The 20,482-nt window shown below is 52.0% G+C and overlaps 2 protein-coding genes across 3 annotated transcripts; both read left to right on the forward strand.

The window, feature by feature from the left end:
- Nucleotides 1–615: 615 nt before the first annotated feature.
- Nucleotides 616–9,931, forward strand: LOC146757768 (uncharacterized). Of its 2 annotated transcripts, XM_085520109.1 has the most exons (5): nt 616–1,872; nt 2,714–2,812; nt 3,729–3,891; nt 8,757–9,009; nt 9,370–9,931. In XM_085520109.1, exon 1 carries the CDS (start codon nt 902–904, stop codon nt 1,760–1,762), a length of 861 nt encoding a protein of 286 aa, XP_085376235.1. In that variant the 5' UTR covers nt 616–901; the 3' UTR covers nt 1,763–1,872; nt 2,714–2,812; nt 3,729–3,891; nt 8,757–9,009; nt 9,370–9,931. The 2 variants fall into 2 exon arrangements, with proteins under 2 accessions (XP_085376235.1, XP_085376234.1); XM_085520108.1 differs by having other exon boundaries at nt 8,757–9,931.
- Nucleotides 9,932–10,606: 675 nt separating this feature from the next.
- LOC146757769 (uncharacterized) lies at nt 10,607–20,031 on the forward strand. Its single transcript, XM_085520087.1, has 5 exons — nt 10,607–11,864; nt 12,706–12,804; nt 13,721–13,883; nt 18,857–19,109; nt 19,470–20,031. The coding sequence occupies exon 1, from the start codon at nt 10,893–10,895 to the stop codon at nt 11,817–11,819; it is 927 nt and encodes a 308-aa protein (XP_085376213.1). The 5' UTR covers nt 10,607–10,892; the 3' UTR covers nt 11,820–11,864; nt 12,706–12,804; nt 13,721–13,883; nt 18,857–19,109; nt 19,470–20,031.
- The last annotated feature ends 451 nt before the right edge of the window (nt 20,032–20,482 follow it).

A 20,482-nucleotide genomic window follows, 5' to 3' on the forward strand; every position in this document is an offset into this window, starting at 1 on the left:
GGGCGATGAAGCGGTCGGCTTCACGTCTCTCCCTTGACATGGTGCAGTGCAGGTTTTCCCCCGTTTCCTTGTTGGTCTTCCCAACCTGTGGCCTTTCAGCCAACCCGTAAGTGCTGGTGACAGGCTGTGAGCATCTCCTTGCTCTCTGAGGACTGACAGAAAGAAACCAGAGGAGGGGAAGCAGCCCGGCAGGAAGAAGGGTGTCCCGTGCTCAGCCCCTTGAGTTGGCCTCTCTTCCCTGAGGGCTCTTTCAGCTTCTGATGGATGCACCGTGTGTTGCTGTTTGCCCTGGGAAGCCCAGCTGCACGCTGGCAGCCGTGGCCTGTGCATCAGCCTCCCCTTGAGGCCCAAGGAGTTGTTTGTTTTTATGTATTCACTATTGGTGTGGCATTTTGTTGTTTTGTTCTGCTTTGAGATCAAGGGGTAATTTAACACCGTTGGAAGTCATTGGGGTTCAGGAGTAGCACATGTAGAATTTTGATCATGCAGCAAGTTGTGATTTCTACTGTGTTAAAGAACTGGCACACACATATACGCCTGCAGCCGGAGCTTGATTGACTCTCGTCAATACGGCCTTCCAAAGCCCGGCCCTGGGGAGTTGTCCAAAAATTTTCCAACCTTTTGTATTACCTAAGTTTATTTTAAACAGACAAGGAGGAGTAATCTCTTAAAGGCTTTTTTAAAGGCATTGGACTAGGTTTTGATTATCACGTCTCAGGAAGCTTCTGCATTCCACCTAGTGCTAATGTGATACATCAAGAGCAGATGACACAAGAGATTCAGGCCTTGCTGCCAGTCTTTTACGAATCAGAACTTTGTTTCATGTTGCCAGATATTGTGGTTTCCTTTTCAGGGGATTCCTTTGCTGTATAATAAGAAGGCCGAGGGCATCCTGGCCTGCATGGGAAACAGTGTTGCCAGCAGGAGCAGAGAGGTGATTGTCCCCCTGTTGTCAGCACTGATGAGGCCGCAGCTCGAGTGCTGTGTTCAGTTTTGGGCCCCTCAGTGCAAGAAAGACATCGAGGCCCTGGAACGCGTTCAGAGGAGGGCAACAAAGCTGGTGAGGGGTCTGGAGCACAGGCCGTATGAGGAGCGGCTGAGGGAGCTGGGATTGTTCAGCCTGGAGAAGAGGAGGCTCAGGGGAGACCTCATTGCTCTCTCTAACTTCCTGAAGGGAGGCTGTAGTGAGCTGGGGCTCGGCCTCTTCTCTCGTGTCATTAATGATAGGACCAGAGGGAATGGCTTCAAGCTGCGACAGGGGAGATTCAGGCTGGACACTACGAGGTATTACTGCTCAGAAAGGGTGGCCAGGCACTGGAATGGACACAGGGAGGTGGTGAAGGGAAGGGGACGAGGGCGAGGAAGGAAGGAAGGGAAGGGGAAGGTAAAGGAAGGAAAGCGAGAGGAAAGACACGAAATGAGACGTGAATTTTGGGTCCTTTTCCGGCAGCCGCCCCCCCCCAACAGGCCCCAGCCCGGCCTGAGCCACGTGCCAGTGCCAGTGCCAGTGACAGGAAGTGCTTCCTGCAGGCGGCGGAGAGCACTTCCGGGCCATGGCGGCATGGCGGCCATGAGCGGGGCCGGGAGGAGCGGGCTCTGTGCTGCGAACGGGGTCGGGCCTCGGGGCGGGGGCACGGAGGGGCTGTCGGGGGAGGAGCTCGCGGCGCTGCCGGCACCCAGAGGCGGCTCCCGGGCGGCTCCACGGTCTCGCTGTGCTGCGGAGTCACCCGGCCGGCCCCAAAAGCCTGGAGGCAGAGCCTGAGCCGGCCCCGGCCCGGATCGTGTGGTGCGGCTCCGGCCGTGCTGGGCTGTGCGGCAGGAAGATGACTTGCGGAATCAAACTCTATAACCCAAAGATGGGTTCTAAAGCAGGTATGTTTATTCCAGCGTTGCGCAGCGCCGGGTGCAAGCGGGAGAGCTCCACCAAACTTGCACACCGTAAGGAGAAAAGTGTGTTACAGATATAGGTTAAGCTAATACGTAATCAATAGTCTCCTCCTCAGTTTGATTACATATTCATTACATTCCCTAGGACCCCATTCCCCGCGACCCTTGCCGTTGTTTTGGGGTGAAATTCTTCTTCTGTTTTCTTCTTGGTGTTATCTGCTGGTATCGTTCTCCCATGTCAGCATCATCTTGCCCGGGGGTATCTAATCCTTCTTCTTGTCAGAGGTCTCCGGACAATTTCTTCTTATCTTTATTGCCCTCTTCTCTGGTTTTATTTTGACTAAGTGTCTGTAATTCCCCCTATCCCTGCACTTTTAAATGTAAACTATCTGCAGTTACCCTTTGTCTCGGTTTCTGTGAAGTTCCCCTTTCCCTTTCTATAGCAAAGTGTTACCTTGCCTCCATTTCAGTCTTTGGGTCCCCAGGGAGGCTCTCCCTGGGGGTGTCCCGATTCGAAGGCAGGATTCAATCCCGCCGCAGCCCGTCCATGGCAGGCAAACGCTTCTCTCCTCTGCTCTTGGGACTCAGCAGTGCCAGGGGTTTCACAGCGCGCGTGTTGCAGTGGCTGGCAGCCTCCGTGTGTTTTTCTGTTGCATACAGGATCCCATGGTGGAGCCGCGTTAGAAGCAGACGTTGGTGTCTTGTGGCAGGAGCAAGGGCAGTGGAAGCGCTGCCCAGGGCAGGGCGGTGGTGACTGCCATGAGAGCGGAGGTCTGATGCCATCTGCGAGGGATGGGATTTGCATCCGGTGGCTTTTCCGTTGCAGAATGTCCAGCAGCAGAGCGTGAGTGGCCGTGAAATGAAGCTGGGCCCCAGGAGAGCCGCCTGGAGCTGCGTCACGAGCTTCGTGCGTGGCCAGCGCAAGGTAGGTGTGCCTTACTGTAAGCGTGCGCTGAAGCAGTGTTGGTTAAGCACGGCTCACTCCTCTGTCTGCAACAGATGGGCTTTCTGCGCGCTTTATTGCTGTGGCCGTAGAATTCCCTCTTTCTTACCATCTGATCTGTGAAGGCTTTTGTGTGGGAAGGTTTTGAGGAATGAGGGAGTAGAAATTGCTTTAGTCACGAGTCATCTGGAAAGGTTTCACAGAAACGGTGACATTTGCAGAAGGAACGTATTGGCATTGGCAGTTGTGCCAAATACTCACTGGGATGGAGAGGAGGGAGTACCTGCAGAAGACCGTTCTCTTCTGGTTTTGAGGAAGCCGGGCAGAGCTCAGATTGCAGCTTAAGCAATGTTCTTTTGTCACACTCTGTGTCCTGTGTTGCGTTCTCTCCTTTCGATTCCAGTTCTCCTGACAGGTTAGGCTTGAATTCAGCATAATATCTGCTTCTCCCTGGGTTCAGGTTCTTTGGGTCTCCTGCCTGCTTTTCTCCCTTTTCTTAATGGAGAGTGGAGTTTCTACCACAGAGCAAAGTTTCGTGATTGACAGAAACAAATATGGAACATATTAGATGAACACAGCTCTGCATTTTTTTCTTCCTCCGAACAGCAAGGGACTCCTGTGCTCTCATTAATATCATCAGTGAGTAGATGCTGCCTTCTGCTGGAGCCTAAAATGCTTTCTGCAGTTGAGTGGTTGGAAACATAGGGTTTTAACTTAAAATTGTTTGCGCAGGGTGAAGGTTGGGAATACAATTAGAATACAGTTACACAGTGCTCTATCCCCAGCACTTTCCATCATTTTTCTTAACACAGCTTACGGTTCATTTCAAAACAAACTAACAAAGATGAACTTGGGTTAGCGTAGCCTGTTTTAAATGATCCTTCTGTGTCTTTTCCAGGCTGGTAGCAGAATGGAGACTTTCCCGAGGCACTGAGGAACAGACACAAGCTTCTTTTGAAGGCTTCAATGAAATTCTGCCCCAGCAGTATCTGTGGTTTTTTGATGCTAAGGAGCTGGACGTAAAGGATTCTTTGACTATTGCCAGATCCAGGCTGCTACAGGTATGTCACGGTTTAAACTAAAAATCCACCTGCGTCCGTGACAGGGACTGTGGGCCCAGCAGGGGCCCTAGGCCGAAAGGAAAAAAAGTTAATTAGGAAAAGAAAACAGCAGCAACAATCTAAGGAGGCACACTTATTTACTAAATTACTATATCGAAATACAGGATAACACAGTATAATACAATATAATTGAAAATTGAGCTAACGAATCAAGCAAAATAGGAGAGAGAATGAGTCCCGAAACCGAGAGGCCTACTGTAAATCTAGGCGAAACGGTGAAGGCTCCCACACACTCCCCTGAACGCCAGAACTCGAAAGACGTCAGTCTAGCCTGCGACAGAGTTAATATAGTGTCCAGGTCCCGTGACCTCGTGTTGTTCTCTGGGAGATGTAGTCTTCTTCTGTAAGTTGCAGATTCAGTAAAACTATTCATGCTTTATATGATGTTATGATGTGGAATACTGATAGCAAAATTACAAAATTATTAAACCATGACAAGGTAATACTTGCATTTCAGTCAGTGTCTGAAGAGCAAAGTTCATTAAGGCTGGCGGTTCTGTTTTCAGGATGTGTGAGAGAAGCCTTATGTATCAGTTAGTATTTGGTTACTGTGTTGGTCTTCACTTTCTTCTTTGCAACCAATTTACACGTTTCTAACGTTAAGATTCTGCCAGCATAAATTTTTTGGCTAACAGTGTTTTTGTAGTCCTTGACAATGTGATTTGCGTGTGTCTAAAGAGTGAGCAACTAGAAAGCAAGGGAGCAAAGAACCAAATATCAGCGGATGGTCAAATTACTGAGTGGAGCAGGTTTTAGCTGCTTTTGGGTTCTCCAAGTTATACTCTACAGCAAAACATCGTATTTCTAGCACAGAATGGTACGGTTAGGTAAAGACAAAGTACGTTGTTAGTTTGAATGTCTAAATACAAATGTTTTCATGAGTGGTATTTCTCTTTTGTGGCCTCTCCACATTTTCTTTGTGAGCGGATGTTATTATTTGCTATGAAAGTTTGAGAGTTTAATATTAAAAACGAGTGTAGTGTGATTGCAGGTGCTTTTAAGTACAGTAGTATTTCAGTACAATAGTCTTGCTGTAGAAGCAAAGTAGTAGGTTGTAGTTTCAATGATTCCATGTGGGTGCCCAGCCCAAAGTGGGGATTCCCTTATGAAAGGAGGGGGAGGGTGAAGGAGGCCGAGGGCCCTTTTCTCGGGGCCAGCTCTCTGTGCCCTCTTGCTGGCCGGAGAGAAGGGCTGCCCGCTGGACACAGGGAGTGCCTTGTAGCTCCCGTGCCGTGCCCTGCCCTCCAGCCCCCTCCTCATCCTATGCGGAACACCACTCCCAGCAGCACAGGTGCCATTTTGGAATCTTCCCCATGTCACAGCTGTCACCTTGGTTGCTGCGGCTCCACCCGACTCACTCACCTCTGAGAGTGCTGGGCAGGTAGCAGCCATGTCCAGCACGAAGCGAGGGCGAGAGGAATGTAGTGAGGATTTAAGTGGGAGAAGGAGCTGGGGGCCCCAGAACCGAAGAGGAGGAGGGTGCCCGCCATAACCATCAAATGGAGGAGGGGGAAAGGAGCCCGTTTCCATCATGCCTGGACCAGCCCTGTGACCACCACCCATGTGGAGCCGATGGAGGTGGATCCCCCTCCGGAGGAACCGATGGAGGTGGATCCCCCTCCAGAGGAGCCCATGGACGTGGATCCGCCCGCGGCATAGCTGGCCTGGCACCACACCACCGTGGTCATGGTCATGACCGTTGGCATGGTCACAGCTTCACCATCGCTGGTCCAGGCACTCGGCTCCTTTCCTGCTGCGTGGCCCCTGCCCCCAGCATGAGCTGGGTGGCATTATTTAACATCTTCTTCTCCTCCACCTCGTTGCTCCTCCGGTTCTGTGGGCCCCCAGTTCCTTCTTCCCCCTGTTGTAGTTAGGTGTTTGCTCTGTTCTTTGTTTTGATGGTTGTGTTAGGTTAGTGTTAGTGTTCAGTTTAGTTTTAGCGTTAGGGATAGGTTCCTGTTTGTTCTTTAGAGTTAGGCATAGGTTCCTGTTTGTTCTTTAGGGTTAGGTATAGGTTTCTGTTGTTATTTTAGAGTTAGGCATAGGTTAGTGTTCGTACTTACAGTCAGGCATTGGCTGCTACACTCAAGTAAAAGTAACCGCTGCTCCTGGGTAAGCACACAGTGTTGCCATCAGGGCTCAAGCTCAGGCAGCCAGCTGACCGGGGCAGAATTTGTGTTAGACGCTGCTCAGTGACAACACCCAGAACAAAGTAGCAAGGATGTGAAGTGCAGGAGACTACTTGCGCTTAGCACATTCTGTCTGCTGTAACAGCATTACTCAAAGATTTCTAATCAGGCCAAGATCTTTGTGATGCAGCAGTTTGTTCATTACTGCCATCATGGGCGCACAACCCTACTGGCGAGGAATGGAAGGCCCTATATGCTGGCCCGACCCTACCCGCAGGGAGGTGTGCTCCCTCCCCTGGGCACGGGTCAGGGACATTGCTGGGAGACTTCCCAGTCTGATCTGCCCTTCTGTCTACTATCCCCTGCTGATAGTTCAGGCTGGCAGTGAAGAAGTTAGTAAAAAAAGCCTGAAGGCTATCAAAGATGATTTCAGGGGACTGGGGCGGGTAATCGAAGGAACAGGTGTGCGGGTGGTTATTGCATCTGTACTTTCAGTGGCAGGGAGGGATACTGAGTTGGACCTAAAAACCCACCTCTTAAACAAATGGTTAAAGAGTCGGTGCAGACATAGGAGTCTTGGTGTTTTTCACCATGGGGCAATTTATTTGGCTCCTGGCATGACAGCTACAGACGGAAGCGGCCTGTCTCAAAGGGGTAAGAGGGTTCTAGCTGAGGAACTGTCAGGACCCCACCAAAAACCTGCACCCTGACTTGTAAAATGGTTACACAGATATAGGTACACCTCATACATGATGTAAGGAAGGACACTGGACACACCTTCGTTGGCTCCACAGCCGCAGTCCAACACGGCGCCCAGGCCCGTCGATCCATTCCTTTGCTTGCTGCCAGTTCCCACAGGGAGTCCTCATTCAGACACCTGAAACAACAACGCACACAAACACATCAGGCAAACAACAGACACGCACACAAACACAAAACGCCCTCCTCGGATCCCGCCACTCACCCTTCCTTTGCCAACTTCTCTCGCTCACCTTCAGGGCAGTGCCAGCCCCTTCAACCCGATCACAGAATCACAGAATGACCCGGGTTGGAAGGGACCTCAAGGATCATGAAGCACCAACCCCCGCCTGGCTGCGGGGCTGTGGCAGCCGGTGTGGCTGGGTGCAGCACGTGGGCATGTGGGAGGGCCTGCAGCAGGGATGTGGGGTGTAATCAGAGTGACTGGAATTCCAATTCAGTCAGAGGTCTTAATTGTAGGTAAGGGTTGAATCCGCCGAGGTGCCGCACAAGGAGAGGCGCTGGGTGCGACTATGGAAAGCAGAGCTTGTGTGTCCCAGGAGGCAGGCGTAGTCAGGTCCCCTTTGGAGCCTGCCGTTGTTGGTGCTCAGCTCAGGAGCCCCATCAGGAGCTGCTGCGTGCTGCGTCTGTGTCACGGACTTATCTAGATCAATATGATTGACTGATCAATCTGTGATCTCCAGATGATGTTATGATGTGAAATACCAATAGAAAAAAATACAAAACCACAACAGTATGGCAGCCCAAAAAGATTCCCTTGTGGAAGAAGGGGGAGGGTGAAGGAGGGTGAAGGAGGCCGAGGGCCCTTTACTTGGGGCCGGCTCGTCTGTGCCCTCTTGCTGGCCAGAGAGAAGGGCTGCCTGCTGGGCACAGGGAGCACCTTGTAGCTCCCGTACCATGCCCTGCCCTCCAGCCCCCTCCTCATCCTATGTGGAACTCCAGTGCCAGCAGTGCGGCCGCCATTTTAGAACCCTCTCCATGTCACCATGGTCACCGTTGCCGCATGCCTCTGACAGTTGTGGCAGTTAACAGCCATGCCTGCTGCAAAGAGGGCGAGGGTTGAAGTTTCTGGTGGGAGGATGGAGCTGGGGGCCCTAGGAGTCAGAAGGAGGAGGGGGCCCGCCATGACCATCAGGCAGAGGAGGGGTAAGAGAGCCATTATCCATCATGCCTGGACCAGCCCTGTGACCACCACCCATGTGGAGCCTATGGAGGTGGATCCCCCTCCGGAGGAACCGATGGAGGTGGATCCCCCTCCAGAGGAGCCCATGGACGTGGATCCGCCCGCGGCATAGCTGGCCTGGCACCACACCACCGTGCCAGGCCCCGCGTTGGCATGGTCACAGCTTCACCATCGCTGGTCCAGGCACTCGGCTCCTTTCCTGCTGCGCGGCCCCTGCCCCCAGCATTAGCTGGGTGGCATTATTTAACATCATCTTCTCCTCCACGTTGTTGCTCCTCTGGTTCTGTGGGCCCCCAGTTCCTTCTTGCCCCTGTTAGGTTAGGTGCTTGTTATGTTTTTGTTGATGGTAGTGTTAGATTAGTGTTAGTGTTAGTGTTCAGTTTAGTTTTAGCGTTAGGGATAGGTTCCTGTTCGTTTTTTAGAGTTAGGCATAGGTTCCTGTTTGTTCTTTAGGGTTAGGTATAGGTTTTTGTTGTTATTTTAGAGTTAGGTATAGGTTTTTGTTGTTATTTTAGAGTTAGGTATAGGTTTCTGTTGTTATTTTAGAGTTAGGCATAGGTTAGTGTTCGTACTTGCAGTCAGGCATTGGCTGTTACACTCAAGTAAAAGTAACCGCTGCTCCTTGGGTAAGCATGCAGCTGGTTGCTCACCCCGAGCAATGAGTGCGACTGCCCTGACAGTTTGATGACATCTGCGATGAACTGAATTTCCCTCTTGGGACTTTTCCTTTGCAGAACATGGAGGAGCAGAGCGTGAGTGGGCTGAGAAATGGAGCTGGGACTCAGGAGAGCAACACGTGGCTGTGTCCCAGAGCTCCCAAAGTGTGGCCATTGCAAGGTAGGCGTGCCTTACCGTAAGCGTTGTTCAAGCACAGCTCCTGGCACTGTCTGCAACAGATCCGCTCTCTGCGTGCTTTCTTTCAGTCGCTGGTGTTGTGCAGCACAGCCACGGCACGGCCCTCAGTGCGTACGCGAGGAGCGTGAAAAGGTAGGTGGTGAATTTTCATCTTGCTAACGCTAGGATTAGGAATGGTGAGCATTCCTAAAAGAGTGGCCACAAAGGTGTGATCTGCCTCGGGGAGAAGTTGATTCTCGCCTCTTCAGCTTTTCCCTTCTTTTCTGTCCACCTGTCCTTTCCAGCTCCTCCTCCCCTCAGCTGCAAGTGGGGCAGTGCTCGAGTGTGAGGACTCTTCCTTGGCATGCGGTAACAGACAATGCAGATGTGACTTTTGTGTCCTTCCTTGTTCTTGGGTTCGTAGCCCAGGGATATCTTGCGAGCAGCTCTCTAAGTCAGACTGTGCTGGCAGCGTGCGTGAGTGAAATAGTGCCTCTTTTTTCCCTCTTGCAGCAAGCTTGCCGAGGCAAGGCAAGCGCTACTCAACTGAGGAAGAAAGCCGAGAAGGAAAGCAGAAAGCAACGATGAGGGCTTGAGCAAGAAGCTACAAAGGACAGCAGAACCACCTGCAACGCTTCCTCGGAGGTGGCACCAAGAGCTGCTGACTCAACAGCCCAGTTTACTGGCACAGCCGTGCTTTCCCTGTCATGGACGGTGGAGATGATGGAAGTGAACTGGACAGGAAGGACTTGTGCTGCGTTAGAAGCAATGAGGGCTTCACATAGGCAGGACTTGGTGTATGGCAAGAGCTGGAGACGCTGCGTTCCTTCAGGGTGTGTCTCTTGAGGTCCAGGCCTGGTGTAGGGTTAGGTTGAAATAGGGCTGGCTGGGACTGGAGAGGGAGGAGGTGACGTAGCCCCGGGGTTTGGCTTCTCCTTGGGTCTGACTGGAGGCTGAGTGACTGATTGCTAAGCGGCAATCCTGGGCACTGGGGTTTCATTTTGGGGTGTGGGCGGGGCAATAAATAGAAGCCAAATCTTCTTGTACGCAATAAAATTGAAGCGAACTTTCTAAACCTGGTGCTGCCTCTTTCAGTAGCTGGTCAGAACGTCCCTCGCTCGGGCTGGCAATCGCAGGGCGATGAAGCGGTCGGCTTCACGTCTCTCCCTTGACATGGTGCAGTGCAGGTTTTCCCCCGTTTCCTTGTTGGTCTTCCCAACCTGTGGCCTTTCAGCCAACCCGTAAGTGCTGGTGACAGGCTGTGAGCATCTCCTTGCTCTCTGAGGACTGACAGAAAGAAACCAGAGGAGGGGAAGCAGCCCGGCAGGAAGAAGGGTGTCCCGTGCTCAGCCCCTTGAGTTGGCCTCTCTTCCCTGAGGGCTCTTTCAGCTTCTGATGGATGCACCGTGTGTTGCTGTTTGCCCTGGGAAGCCCAGCTGCACGCTGGCAGCCGTGGCCTGTGCATCAGCCTCCCCTTGAGGCCCAAGGAGTTGTTTGTTTTTATGTATTCACTATTGGTGTGGCATTTTGTTGTTTTGTTCTGCTTTGAGATCAAGGGGTAATTTAACACCGTTGGAAGTCATTGGGGTTCAGGAGTAGCACATGTAGAATTTTGATCATGCAGCAAGTTGTGATTTCTACTGTGTTAAAGAACTGGCACACACATATACGCCTGCAGCCGGAGCTTGATTGACTCTCGTCAATACGGCCTTCCAAAGCCCGGCCCTGGGGAGTTGTCCAAAAATTTTCCAACCTTTTGTATTACCTAAGTTTATTTTAAACAGACAAGGAGGAGTAATCTCTTAAAGGCTTTTTTAAAGGCATTGGACTAGGTTTTGATTATCACGTCTCAGGAAGCTTCTGCATTCCACCTAGTGCTAATGTGATACATCAAGAGCAGATGACACAAGAGATTCAGGCCTTGCTGCCAGTCTTTTACGAATCAGAACTTTGTTTCATGTTGCCAGATATTGTGGTTTCCTTTTCAGGGGATTCCTTTGCTGTATAATAAGAAGGCCGAGGGCATCCTGGCCTGCATGGGAAACAGTGTTGCCAGCAGGAGCAGAGAGGTGATTGTCCCCCTGTTGTCAGCACTGATGAGGCCGCAGCTCGAGTGCTGTGTTCAGTTTTGGGCCCCTCAGTGCAAGAAAGACATCGAGGCCCTGGAACGCGTTCAGAGGAGGGCAACAAAGCTGGTGAGGGGTCTGGAGCACAGGCCGTATGAGGAGCGGCTGAGGGAGCTGGGATTGTTCAGCCTGGAGAAGAGGAGGCTCAGGGGAGACCTCATTGCTCTCTCTAACTTCCTGAAGGGAGGCTGTAGTGAGCTGGGGCTCGGCCTCTTCTCTCGTGTCATTAATGATAGGACCAGAGGGAATGGCTTCAAGCTGCGACAGGGGAGATTCAGGCTGGACACTACGAGGTATTACTGCTCAGAAAGGGTGGCCAGGCACTGGAATGGACACAGGGAGGTGGTGAAGGGAAGGGGACGAGGGCGAGGAAGGAAGGAAGGGAAGGGGAAGGTAAAGGAAGGAAAGCGAGAGGAAAGACACGAAATGAGACGTGAATTTTGGGTCCTTTTCCGGCAGCCGCCCCCCCCCAACAGGCCCCAGCCCGGCCTGAGCCACGTGCCAGTGCCAGTGCCAGTGACAGGAAGTGCTTCCTGCAGGCGGCGGAGAGCACTTCCGGGCCATGGCGGCATGGCGGCCATGAGCGGGGCCGGGAGGAGCGGGCTCTGTGCTGCGAACGGGGTCGGGCCTCGGTGCGGGGGCACGGAGGGGCTGTCGGGGGAGGAGCTCGCGGCGCTGCCGGCACCCAGCAGGCGGCTCCCGGGCGGCTCCACGGTCTCGCTGTGCTGCGGAGTCACCCGGCCGGCCCCAAAAGCCTGGAGGCAGAGCCTGAGCCGGCCCCGGCCCGGATCGTGTGGTGCGGCTCCGGCCGTGCTGGGCTGTGCGGCAGGAAGATGACTTGCGGAATCAAACTCTATAACCCAAAGATGGGTTCTAAAGCAGGTATGTTTATTCCAGCGTTGCGCAGCGCCGGGTGCAAGCGGGAGAGCTCCACCAAACTTGCACACCGTAAGGAGAAAAGTGTGTTACAGATATAGGTTAAGCTAATACGTAATCAATAGTCTCCTCCTCAGTTTGATTACATATTCATTACATTCCCTAGGACCCCATTCCCCGCGACCCTTGCCGTTGTTTTGGGGTGAAATTCTTCTTCTGTTTTCTTCTTGGTGTTATCTGCTGGTATCGTTCTCCCATGTCAGCATCATCTTGCCCGGGGGTATCTAATCCTTCTTCTTGTCAGAGGTCTCCGGACAATTTCTTCTTATCTTTATTGCCCTCTTCTCTGGTTTTATTTTGACTAAGTGTCTGTAATTCCCCCTATCCCTGCACTTTTAAATGTAAACTATCTGCAGTTACCCTTTGTCTCGGATTCTGTGAAGTTCCCCTTTCCCTTTCTATAGCAGAGTGTTACCTTGCCTCCATTTCAGTCTTTGGGTCCCCAGGGAGGCTCTCCCTGGGGGTGTCCCGATTCGAAGGCAGGATTCAATCCCGCCGCAGCCCGTCCATGGCAGGCAAACGCTTCTCTCCTCTGCTCTTGGGACTCAGCAGTGCCAGGGGTTTCACAGCGCGCGTGTTGCAGTGGCTGGCAGCCTCCGTGTGTTTTTCTATTGCATACAGGATCCCATGGTGGAGCCGCGTCAGAAGCAGACGTTGGTGTCTTGTGGCAGGAGCAAGGGCAGTGGAAGCGCTGCCCAGGGCAGGGCGGTGGTGACTGCCATGAGAGCGGAGGTCTGATGCCATCTGCGAGGGATGGGATTTGCATCCGGTGGCTTTTCCGTTGCAGAATGTCCAGCAGCAGAGCGTGAGTGGCCGTGAAATGAAGCTGGGCCCCAGGAGAGCCGCCTGGAGCTGCGTCACGAGCTTCGTGCGTGGCCAGCGCAAGGTAGGTGTGCCTTACTGTAAGCGTGCGCTGAAGCAGTGTTGGTTAAGCACGGCTCACTCCTCTGTCTGCAACAGATGGGCTTTCTGCGCGCTTTATTGCTGTGGCCGTAGAATTCCCTCTTTCTTACCATCTGATCTGTGAAGGCTTTTGTGTGGGAAGGTTTTGAGGAATGAGGGAGTAGAAATTGCTTTAGTCACGAGTCATCTGGAAAGGTTTCACAGAAACGGTGACATTTGCAGAAGGAACGTATTGGCATTGGCAGTTGTGCCAAATACTCACTGGGATGGAGAGGAGGGAGTACCTGCAGAAGACCGTTCTCTTCTGGTTTTGAGGAAGCCGGGCAGAGCTCAGATTGCAGCTTAAGCAATGTTCTTTTGTCACACTCTGTGTCCTGTGTTGCGTTCTCTCCTTTCGATTCCAGTTCTCCTGACAGGTTAGGCTTGAATTCAGCATAATATCTGCTTCTCCCTGGGTTCAGGTTCTTTGGGTCTCCTGCCTGCTTTTCTCCCTTTTCTTAATGGAGAGTGGAGTTTCTACCACAGAGCAAAGTTTTGTGATTGACAGAAACAAATATGGAACATATTAGATGAACACAGCTCTGCATTTTTTTCTTCCTCCGAACAGCAAGGGACTCCTGTGCTCTCATTAATATCATCAGTGAGTAGATGCTGCCTTCTACTGGAGCCTAAAATGCTTTCTGCAGTTGAGTGGTTGGAAACATAGGGTTTTAACTTAAAATTGTTTGCGCAGGGTGAAGGTTGGGAATACAATTAGAATACAGTTACACAGTGCTCTATCCCCAGCACTTTCCATCATTTTTCTTAACACAGCTTACGGTTCATTTCAAAACAAACTAACAAAGATGAACTTGGGTTAGCGTAGCCTGTTTTAAATGATCCTTCTGTGTCTTTTCCAGGCTGGTAGCAGAATGGAGACTTTCCCGAGGCACTGAGGAACAGACACAAGCTTCTTTTGAAGGCTTCAATGAAATTCTGCCCCAGCAGTATCTGTGGTCTTTTGATGCTAAGGAGCTGGACGTAAAGGATTCTTTGACTATTGCCAGATCCAGGCTGCTACAGGTATGTCACGGTTTAAACTAAAAATCCACCTGCGTCCGTGACAGGGACTGTGGGCCCAGCAGGGGCCCTAGGCCGAAAGGAAAAAAAGTTAATTAGGAAAAGAAAACAGCAGCAACAATCTAAGGAGGCACACTTATTTACTAAATTACTATATCGAAATACAGGATAACACAGTATAATACAATATAATTGAAAATTGAGCTAACGAATCAAGCAAAATAGGAGAGAGAATGAGTCCCGAAACCGAGAGGCCTACTGTAAATCTAGGCGAAACGGTGAAGGCTCCCACACACTCCCCTGAACGCCAGAACTCGAAAGACGTCAGTCTAGCCTGCGACAGAGTTAATATAGTGTCCAGGTCCCGTGACCTCGTGTTGTTCTCTGGGAGATGTACTCTTCTTCTGTAAGTTGCAGATTCAGTAAAATTATTCATGCTTTATATGATGTTATGATGTGGAATACTGATAGCAAAATTACAAAATTATTAAACCATGACAAGGTAATACTTGCATTTCAGTCAGTGTCTGAAGAGCAAAGTTCATTAAGGCTGGCGGTTCTGTTTTCAGGATGTGTGAGAGAAGCCTTATGTATCAGTTAGTATTTGGTTACTGTGTTGGTCTTCACTTTCTTCTTTGCAACCAATTTACACGTTTCTAACGTTAAGATTCTGCCAGCATAAATTTTTTGGCTAACAGTGTTTTTGTAGTCCTTGACAATGTGATTTGCGTGTGTCTAAAGAGTGAGCAACTAGAAAGCAAGGGAGCAAAGAACCAAATATCAGCGGATGGTCAAATTACTGAGTGGAGCAGGTTTTAGCTGCTTTTGGGTTCTCCAAGTTATACTCTACAGCAAAACATCGTATTTCTAGCACAGAATGGTACGGTTAGGTAAAGACAAAGTACGTTGTTAGTTTGAATGTCTAAATACAAATGTTTTCATGAGTGGTATTTCTCTTTTGTGGCCTCTCCACATTTTCTTTGTGAGCGGATGTTATTATTTGCTATGAAAGTTTGAGAGTTTAATATTGAAAACGAGTGTAGTGTGATTGCAGGTGCTTTTAAGTACAGTAGTATTTCAGTACAATAGTCTTGCTGTAGAAGCAAAGTAGTAGGTTGTAGTTTCAATGATTCCATGTGGGTGCCCAGCCCAACGTGGGGATTCCCTTATGAAAGGAGGGGGAGGGTGAAGGAGGCCGAGGGCCCTTTTCTCGGGGCCAGCTCTCTGTGCCCTCTTGCTGGCCGGAGAGAAGGGCTGCCCGCTGGACACAGGGAGTGCCTTGTAGCTCCCGTGCCGTGCCCTGCCCTCCAGCCCCCTCCTCATCCTATGCGGAACACCACTCCCAGCAGCACAGGTGCCATTTTGGAATCTTCCCCATGTCACAGCTGTCACCTTGGTTGCTGCGGCTCCACCCGACTCACTCACCTCTGAGAGTGCTGGGCAGGTAGCAGCCATGTCCAGCACGAAGCGAGGGCGAGAGGAATGTAGTGAGGATTTAAGTGGGGAGAAGGAGCTGGGGGCCCCAGAACCGAAGAGGAGGAGGGTGCCCGCCATAACCATCAAATGGAGGAGGGGGAAAGGAGCCCGTTTCCATCATGCCTGGACCAGCCCTGTGACCACCACCCATGTGGAGCCGATGGAGGTGGATCCCCCTCCGGAGGAACCGATGGAGGTGGATCCCCCTCCGGAGGAGCCCATGGACGTGGATCCGCCCGCGGCATAGCTGGCCTGGCACCACACCACCGTGCCAGGCCCCGCGTTGGCATGGTCACAGCTTCACCATCGCTGGTCCAGGCACTCGGCTCCTTTCCTGCTGCGCGGCCCCTGCCCCCAGCATGAGCTGGGTGGCATTATTTAACATCTTCTTCTCCTCCACCTCGTTGCTCCTCCGGTTCTGTGGGCCCCCAGTTCCTTCTTCCCCCTGTTGTAGTTAGGTGTTTGCTCTGTTCTTTGTTTTGATGGTAGTGTTAGGTTAGTGTTAGTGTTCAGTTTAGTTTTAGCGTTAGGGATAGGTTCCTGTTTGTTCTTTAGAGTTAGGCATAGGTTCCTGTTTGTTCTTTAGGGTTAGGTATAGGTTTCTGTTGTTATTTTAGAGTTAGGCGTAGGTTAGTGTTCGTACTTACAGTCAGGCATTGGCTGCTACACTCAAGTAAAAGTAACCGCTGCTCCTGGGTAAGCACACAGTGTTGCCATCAGGGCTCAAGCTCAGGCAGCCAGCTGACCGGGGCAGAATTTGTGTTAGACGCTGCTCAGTGACAACACCCAGAACAAAGTAGCAAGGATGTGAAGTGCAGGAGACTACTTGCGCTTAGCACATTCTGTCTGCTGTAACAGCATTACTCAAAGATTTCTAATCAGGCCAAGATCTTTGTGATGCAGCAGTTTGTTCATTACTGCCATCATGGGCGCACAACCCTACTGGCGAGGAATGGAAGGCCCTATATGCTGGCCCGACCCTACCCGCAGGGAGGTGTGCTCCCTCCCCTGGGCACGGGTCAGGGACATTGCTGGGAGACTTCCCAGTCTGATCTGCCCTTCTGTCTACTATCCCCTGCTGATAGTTCAGGCTGGCAGTGAAGAAGTTAGTAAAAAAAGCCTGAAGGCTATCAAAGATGATTTCAGGGGACTGGGGCGGGTAATCGAAGGAACAGGTGTGCGGGTGGTTATTGCATCTGTACTTTCAGTGGCAGGGAGGGATACTGAGTTGGACCTAAAAACCCACCTCTTAAACAAATGGTTAAAGAGTCGGTGCAGACATAGGAGTCTTGGTGTTTTTCACCATGGGGCAATTTATTTGGCTCCTGGCATGACAGCTACAGACGGAAGCGGCCTGTCTCAAAGGGGTAAGAGGGTTCTAGCTGAGGAACTGTCAGGACCCCACCAAAAACCTGCACCCTGACTTGTAAAATGGTTACACAGATATAGGTACACCTCATACATAGTCAATGATGTAAGGAAGGACACTGGACACACCTTCGTTGGCTCCACAGCCGCAGTCCAACACGGCGCCCAGGCCCGTCGATCCATTCCTTTGCTTGCTGCCAGTTCCCACAGGGAGTCCTCACTCAGACACCTGAAACAACAACGCACACAAACACATCAGGCAAACAACAGACACGCACACAAACACAAAACGCCCTCCTCGGATCCCGCCACTCACCCTTCCTTTGCCAACTTCTCTCGCTCACCTTCAGGGCAGTGCCAGCCCCTTCAACCCGATCACAGAATCACAGAATGACCCGGGTTGGAAGGGACCTCAAGGATCATGAAGCACCAACCCCCGCCTGGCTGCGGGGCTGTGGCAGCCGGTGTGGCTGGGTGCAGCACGTTGGCATGTGGGAGGGCCTGCAGCAGGGATGTGGGGTGTAATCAGAGTGACTGGAATTCCAATTCAGTCAGAGGTCTTAATTGTAGGTAAGGGTTGAATCCGCCGAGGTGCCGCACAAGGAGAGGCGCTGGGTGCGACTATGGAAAGCAGAGCTTGTGTGTCCCAGGAGGCAGGCGTAGTCAGGTCCCCTTTGGAGCCTGCCGTTGTTGGTGCTCAGCTCAGGAGCCCCATCAGGAGCTGCTGCGTGCTGCGTCTGTGTCACGGACTTATCTAGATCAATATGATTGACTGATCAATCTATGATCTCCAGATGATGTTATGATGTGAAATACCAATAGAAAAAAATACAAAACCACAACAGTATGGCAGCCCAAAAAGATTCCCTTGTGGAAGAAGGGGGAGGGTGAAGGAGGGTGAAGGAGGGTGAAGGAGGCCGAGGGCCCTTTACTTGGGGCCGGCTCGTCTGTGCCCTCTTGCTGGCCAGAGAGAAGGGCTGCCCGCTGGGCACAGGGAGCACCTTGTAGCTCCCGTACCATGCCCTGCCCTCCAGCCCCCTCCTCATCCTATGTGGAACTCCAGTGCCAGCAGTGCGGCCGCCATTTTAGAACCCTCTCCATGTCACCATGGTCACCGTTGCCGCATGCCTCTGACAGTTGTGGCAGTTAACAGCCATGCCTGCTGCAAAGAGGGCGAGGGTTGAAGTTTCTGGTGGGAGGATGGAGCTGGGGGCCCTAGGAGTCAGAAGGAGGAGGGGGCCCGCCATGACCATCAGGCAGAGGAGGGGTAAGAGAGCCATTATCCATCATGCCTGGACCAGCCCTGTGACCACCACCCATGTGGAGCCTATGGAGGTGGATCCCCCTCCGGAGGAACCGATGGAGGTGGATCCCCCTCCGGAGGAACCGATGGAGGTGGATCCCCCTCCGGAGGAACCGATGGAGGTGGATCCCCCTCCGGAGGAACCGATGGAGGTGGATCCCCCTCCAGAGGAGCCCATGGACGTGGATCCGCCCGCGGCATAGCTGGCCTGGCACCACACCACCGTGCCAGGCCCCGCGTTGGCATGGTCACAGCTTCACCATCGCTGGTCCAGGCACTCGGCTCCTTTCCTGCTGCGCGGCCCCTGCCCCCAGCATTAGCTGGGTGGCATTATTTAACATCTTCTGCTCCTCCACCTTGTTGCTCCTCTGGTTCTGTGGGCCCCCAGTTCCATCTTCCCCCTGTTAGGTTAGGTGTTTGTTATGTTCTTTTTTGTTGATGGTAGTGTTAAGTTAGTGTTAGTGTTAGTGTTCAGTTTAGTTTTAGTGTTAGGGATAGGTTCCTGTTCGTTTTTTAGAGTTAGGCATAGGTTCCTGTTTGTTCTTTAGGGTTAGGTATAGGTTTTTGTTGTTATTTTAGAGTTAGGTATAGGTTTTTGTTGTTATTTTAGAGTTAGGTATAGGTTTCTGTTGTTATTTTAGAGTTAGGCATAGGTTAGTGTTCGTACTTGCAGTCAGGCATTGGCTGTTACACTCAAGTAAAAGTAACCGCTGCTCCTTGGGTAAGCATGCAGCTGGTTGCTCACCCCGAGCAATGAGTGCGACTGCCCTGACAGTTTGATGACATCTGCGATGAACTGAATTTCCCTCTTGGGACTTTTCCTTTGCAGAACATGGAGGAGCAGAGCGTGAGTGGGCTGAGAAATGGAGCTGGGACTCAGGAGAGCAACACGTGGCTGTGTCCCAGAGCTCCCAAAGTGTGGCCATTGCAAGGTAGGCGTGCCTTACCGTAAGCGTTGTTCAAGCACAGCTCCTGGCACTGTCTGCAACAGATCCGCTCTCTGCGTGCTTTCTTTCAGTCGCTGGTGTTGTGCAGCACAGCCACGGCACGGCCCTCAGTGCGTACGCGAGGAGCGTGAAAAGGTAGGTGGTGAATTTTCATCTTGCTAACGCTAGGATTAGGAATGGTGAGCATTCCTAAAAGAGTGGCCACAAAGGTGTGATCTTCCTCGGGGAGAAGTTGATTCTCGCCTCTTCAGCTTTTCCCTTCTTTTCTGTCCACCTGTCCTTTCCAGCTCCTCCTCCCCTCAGCTGCAAGTGGGGCAGTGCTCGAGTGTGAGGACTCTTCCTTGGCATGCGGTAACAGACAATGCAGATGTGACTTTTGTGTCCTTCCTTGTTCTTGGGTTTGTAGCCCAGGGATATCTTGCGAGCAGCTCTCTAAGTCAGACTGTGCTGGCAGCGTGCGTGAGTGAAATAGTGCCTCTTTTTTCCCTCTTGCAGCAAGCTTGCCGAGGCAAGGCAAGCGCTACTCAGCTGAGGAAGAAAGCCGAGAAGGAAAGCAGAAAGCAACGATGAGGGCTTGAGCAAGAAGCTACAAAGGACAGCAGAACCACCTGCAACGCTTCCTCGGAGGTGGCACCAAGAGCTGCTGACTCAACAGCCCAGTTTACTGGCACAGCCGTGCTTTCCCTGTCATGGACGGTGGAGATGATGGAAGTGAACTGGACAGGAAGGACTTGTGCTGCGTTAGAAGCAATGAGGGCTTCACATAGGCAGGACTTGGTGTATGGCAAGAGCTGGAGACGCTGCGTTCCTTCAGGGTGTGTCTCTTGAGGTCCAGGCCTGGTGTAGGGTTAGGTTGAAATAGGGCTGGCTGGGACTGGAGAGGGAGGAGGTGACGTAGCCCCGGGGTTTGGCTTCTCCTTGGGTCTGACTGGAGGCTGAGTGACTGATTGCTAAGCGGCAATCCTGGGCACTGGGGTTTCATTTTGGGGTGTGGGCGGGGCAATAAATAGAAGCCAAATCTTCTTGTACGCAATAAAATTGAAGCGAACTTTCTAAACCTGGTGCTGCCTCTTTCAGTAGCTGGTCAGAACGTCCCTCGCTCGGGCTGGCAATCGCAGGGCGATGAAGCGGTCGGCTTCACGTCTCTCCCTTGACATGGTGCAGTGCAGGTTTTCCCCCGTTTCCTTGTTGGTCTTCCCAACCTGTGGCCTTTCAGCCAACCCGTAAGTGCTGGTGACAGGCTGTGAGCATCTCCTTGCTCTCTGAGGACTGACAGAAAGAAACCAGAGGAGGGGAAGCAGCCCGGCAGGAAGAAGGGTGTCCCGTGCTCAGCCCCTTGAGTTGGCCTCTCTTCCCTGAGGGCTCTTTCAGCTTCTGATGGATGCACCGTGTGTTGCTGTTTGCCCTGGGAAGCCCAGCTGCACGCTGGCAGCCGTGGCCTGTGCATCAGCCTCCCCTTGAGGCCCAAGGAGTTGTTTGTTTTTATGTATTCACTATTGGTGTGGCAT

Source organism: Coturnix japonica, chromosome 19 (genome assembly GCF_054131305.1).
Source record: "Coturnix japonica strain WE chromosome 19, WE-NBRP24, whole genome shotgun sequence".
Classification (NCBI taxonomy): domain Eukaryota; kingdom Metazoa; phylum Chordata; class Aves; order Galliformes; family Phasianidae; genus Coturnix; species Coturnix japonica.

Excerpts from the sequence above, each read along its gene's own strand:
- LOC146757768 (XM_085520108.1), top strand. The coding sequence starts at position 902 with ATGGGAAACAGTGTTGCCAGCAGGAGCAGAGAGGTGATTGTCCCCCTG.
- LOC146757769 (XM_085520087.1), top strand. The coding sequence starts at position 10,893 with ATGGGAAACAGTGTTGCCAGCAGGAGCAGAGAGGTGATTGTCCCCCTG.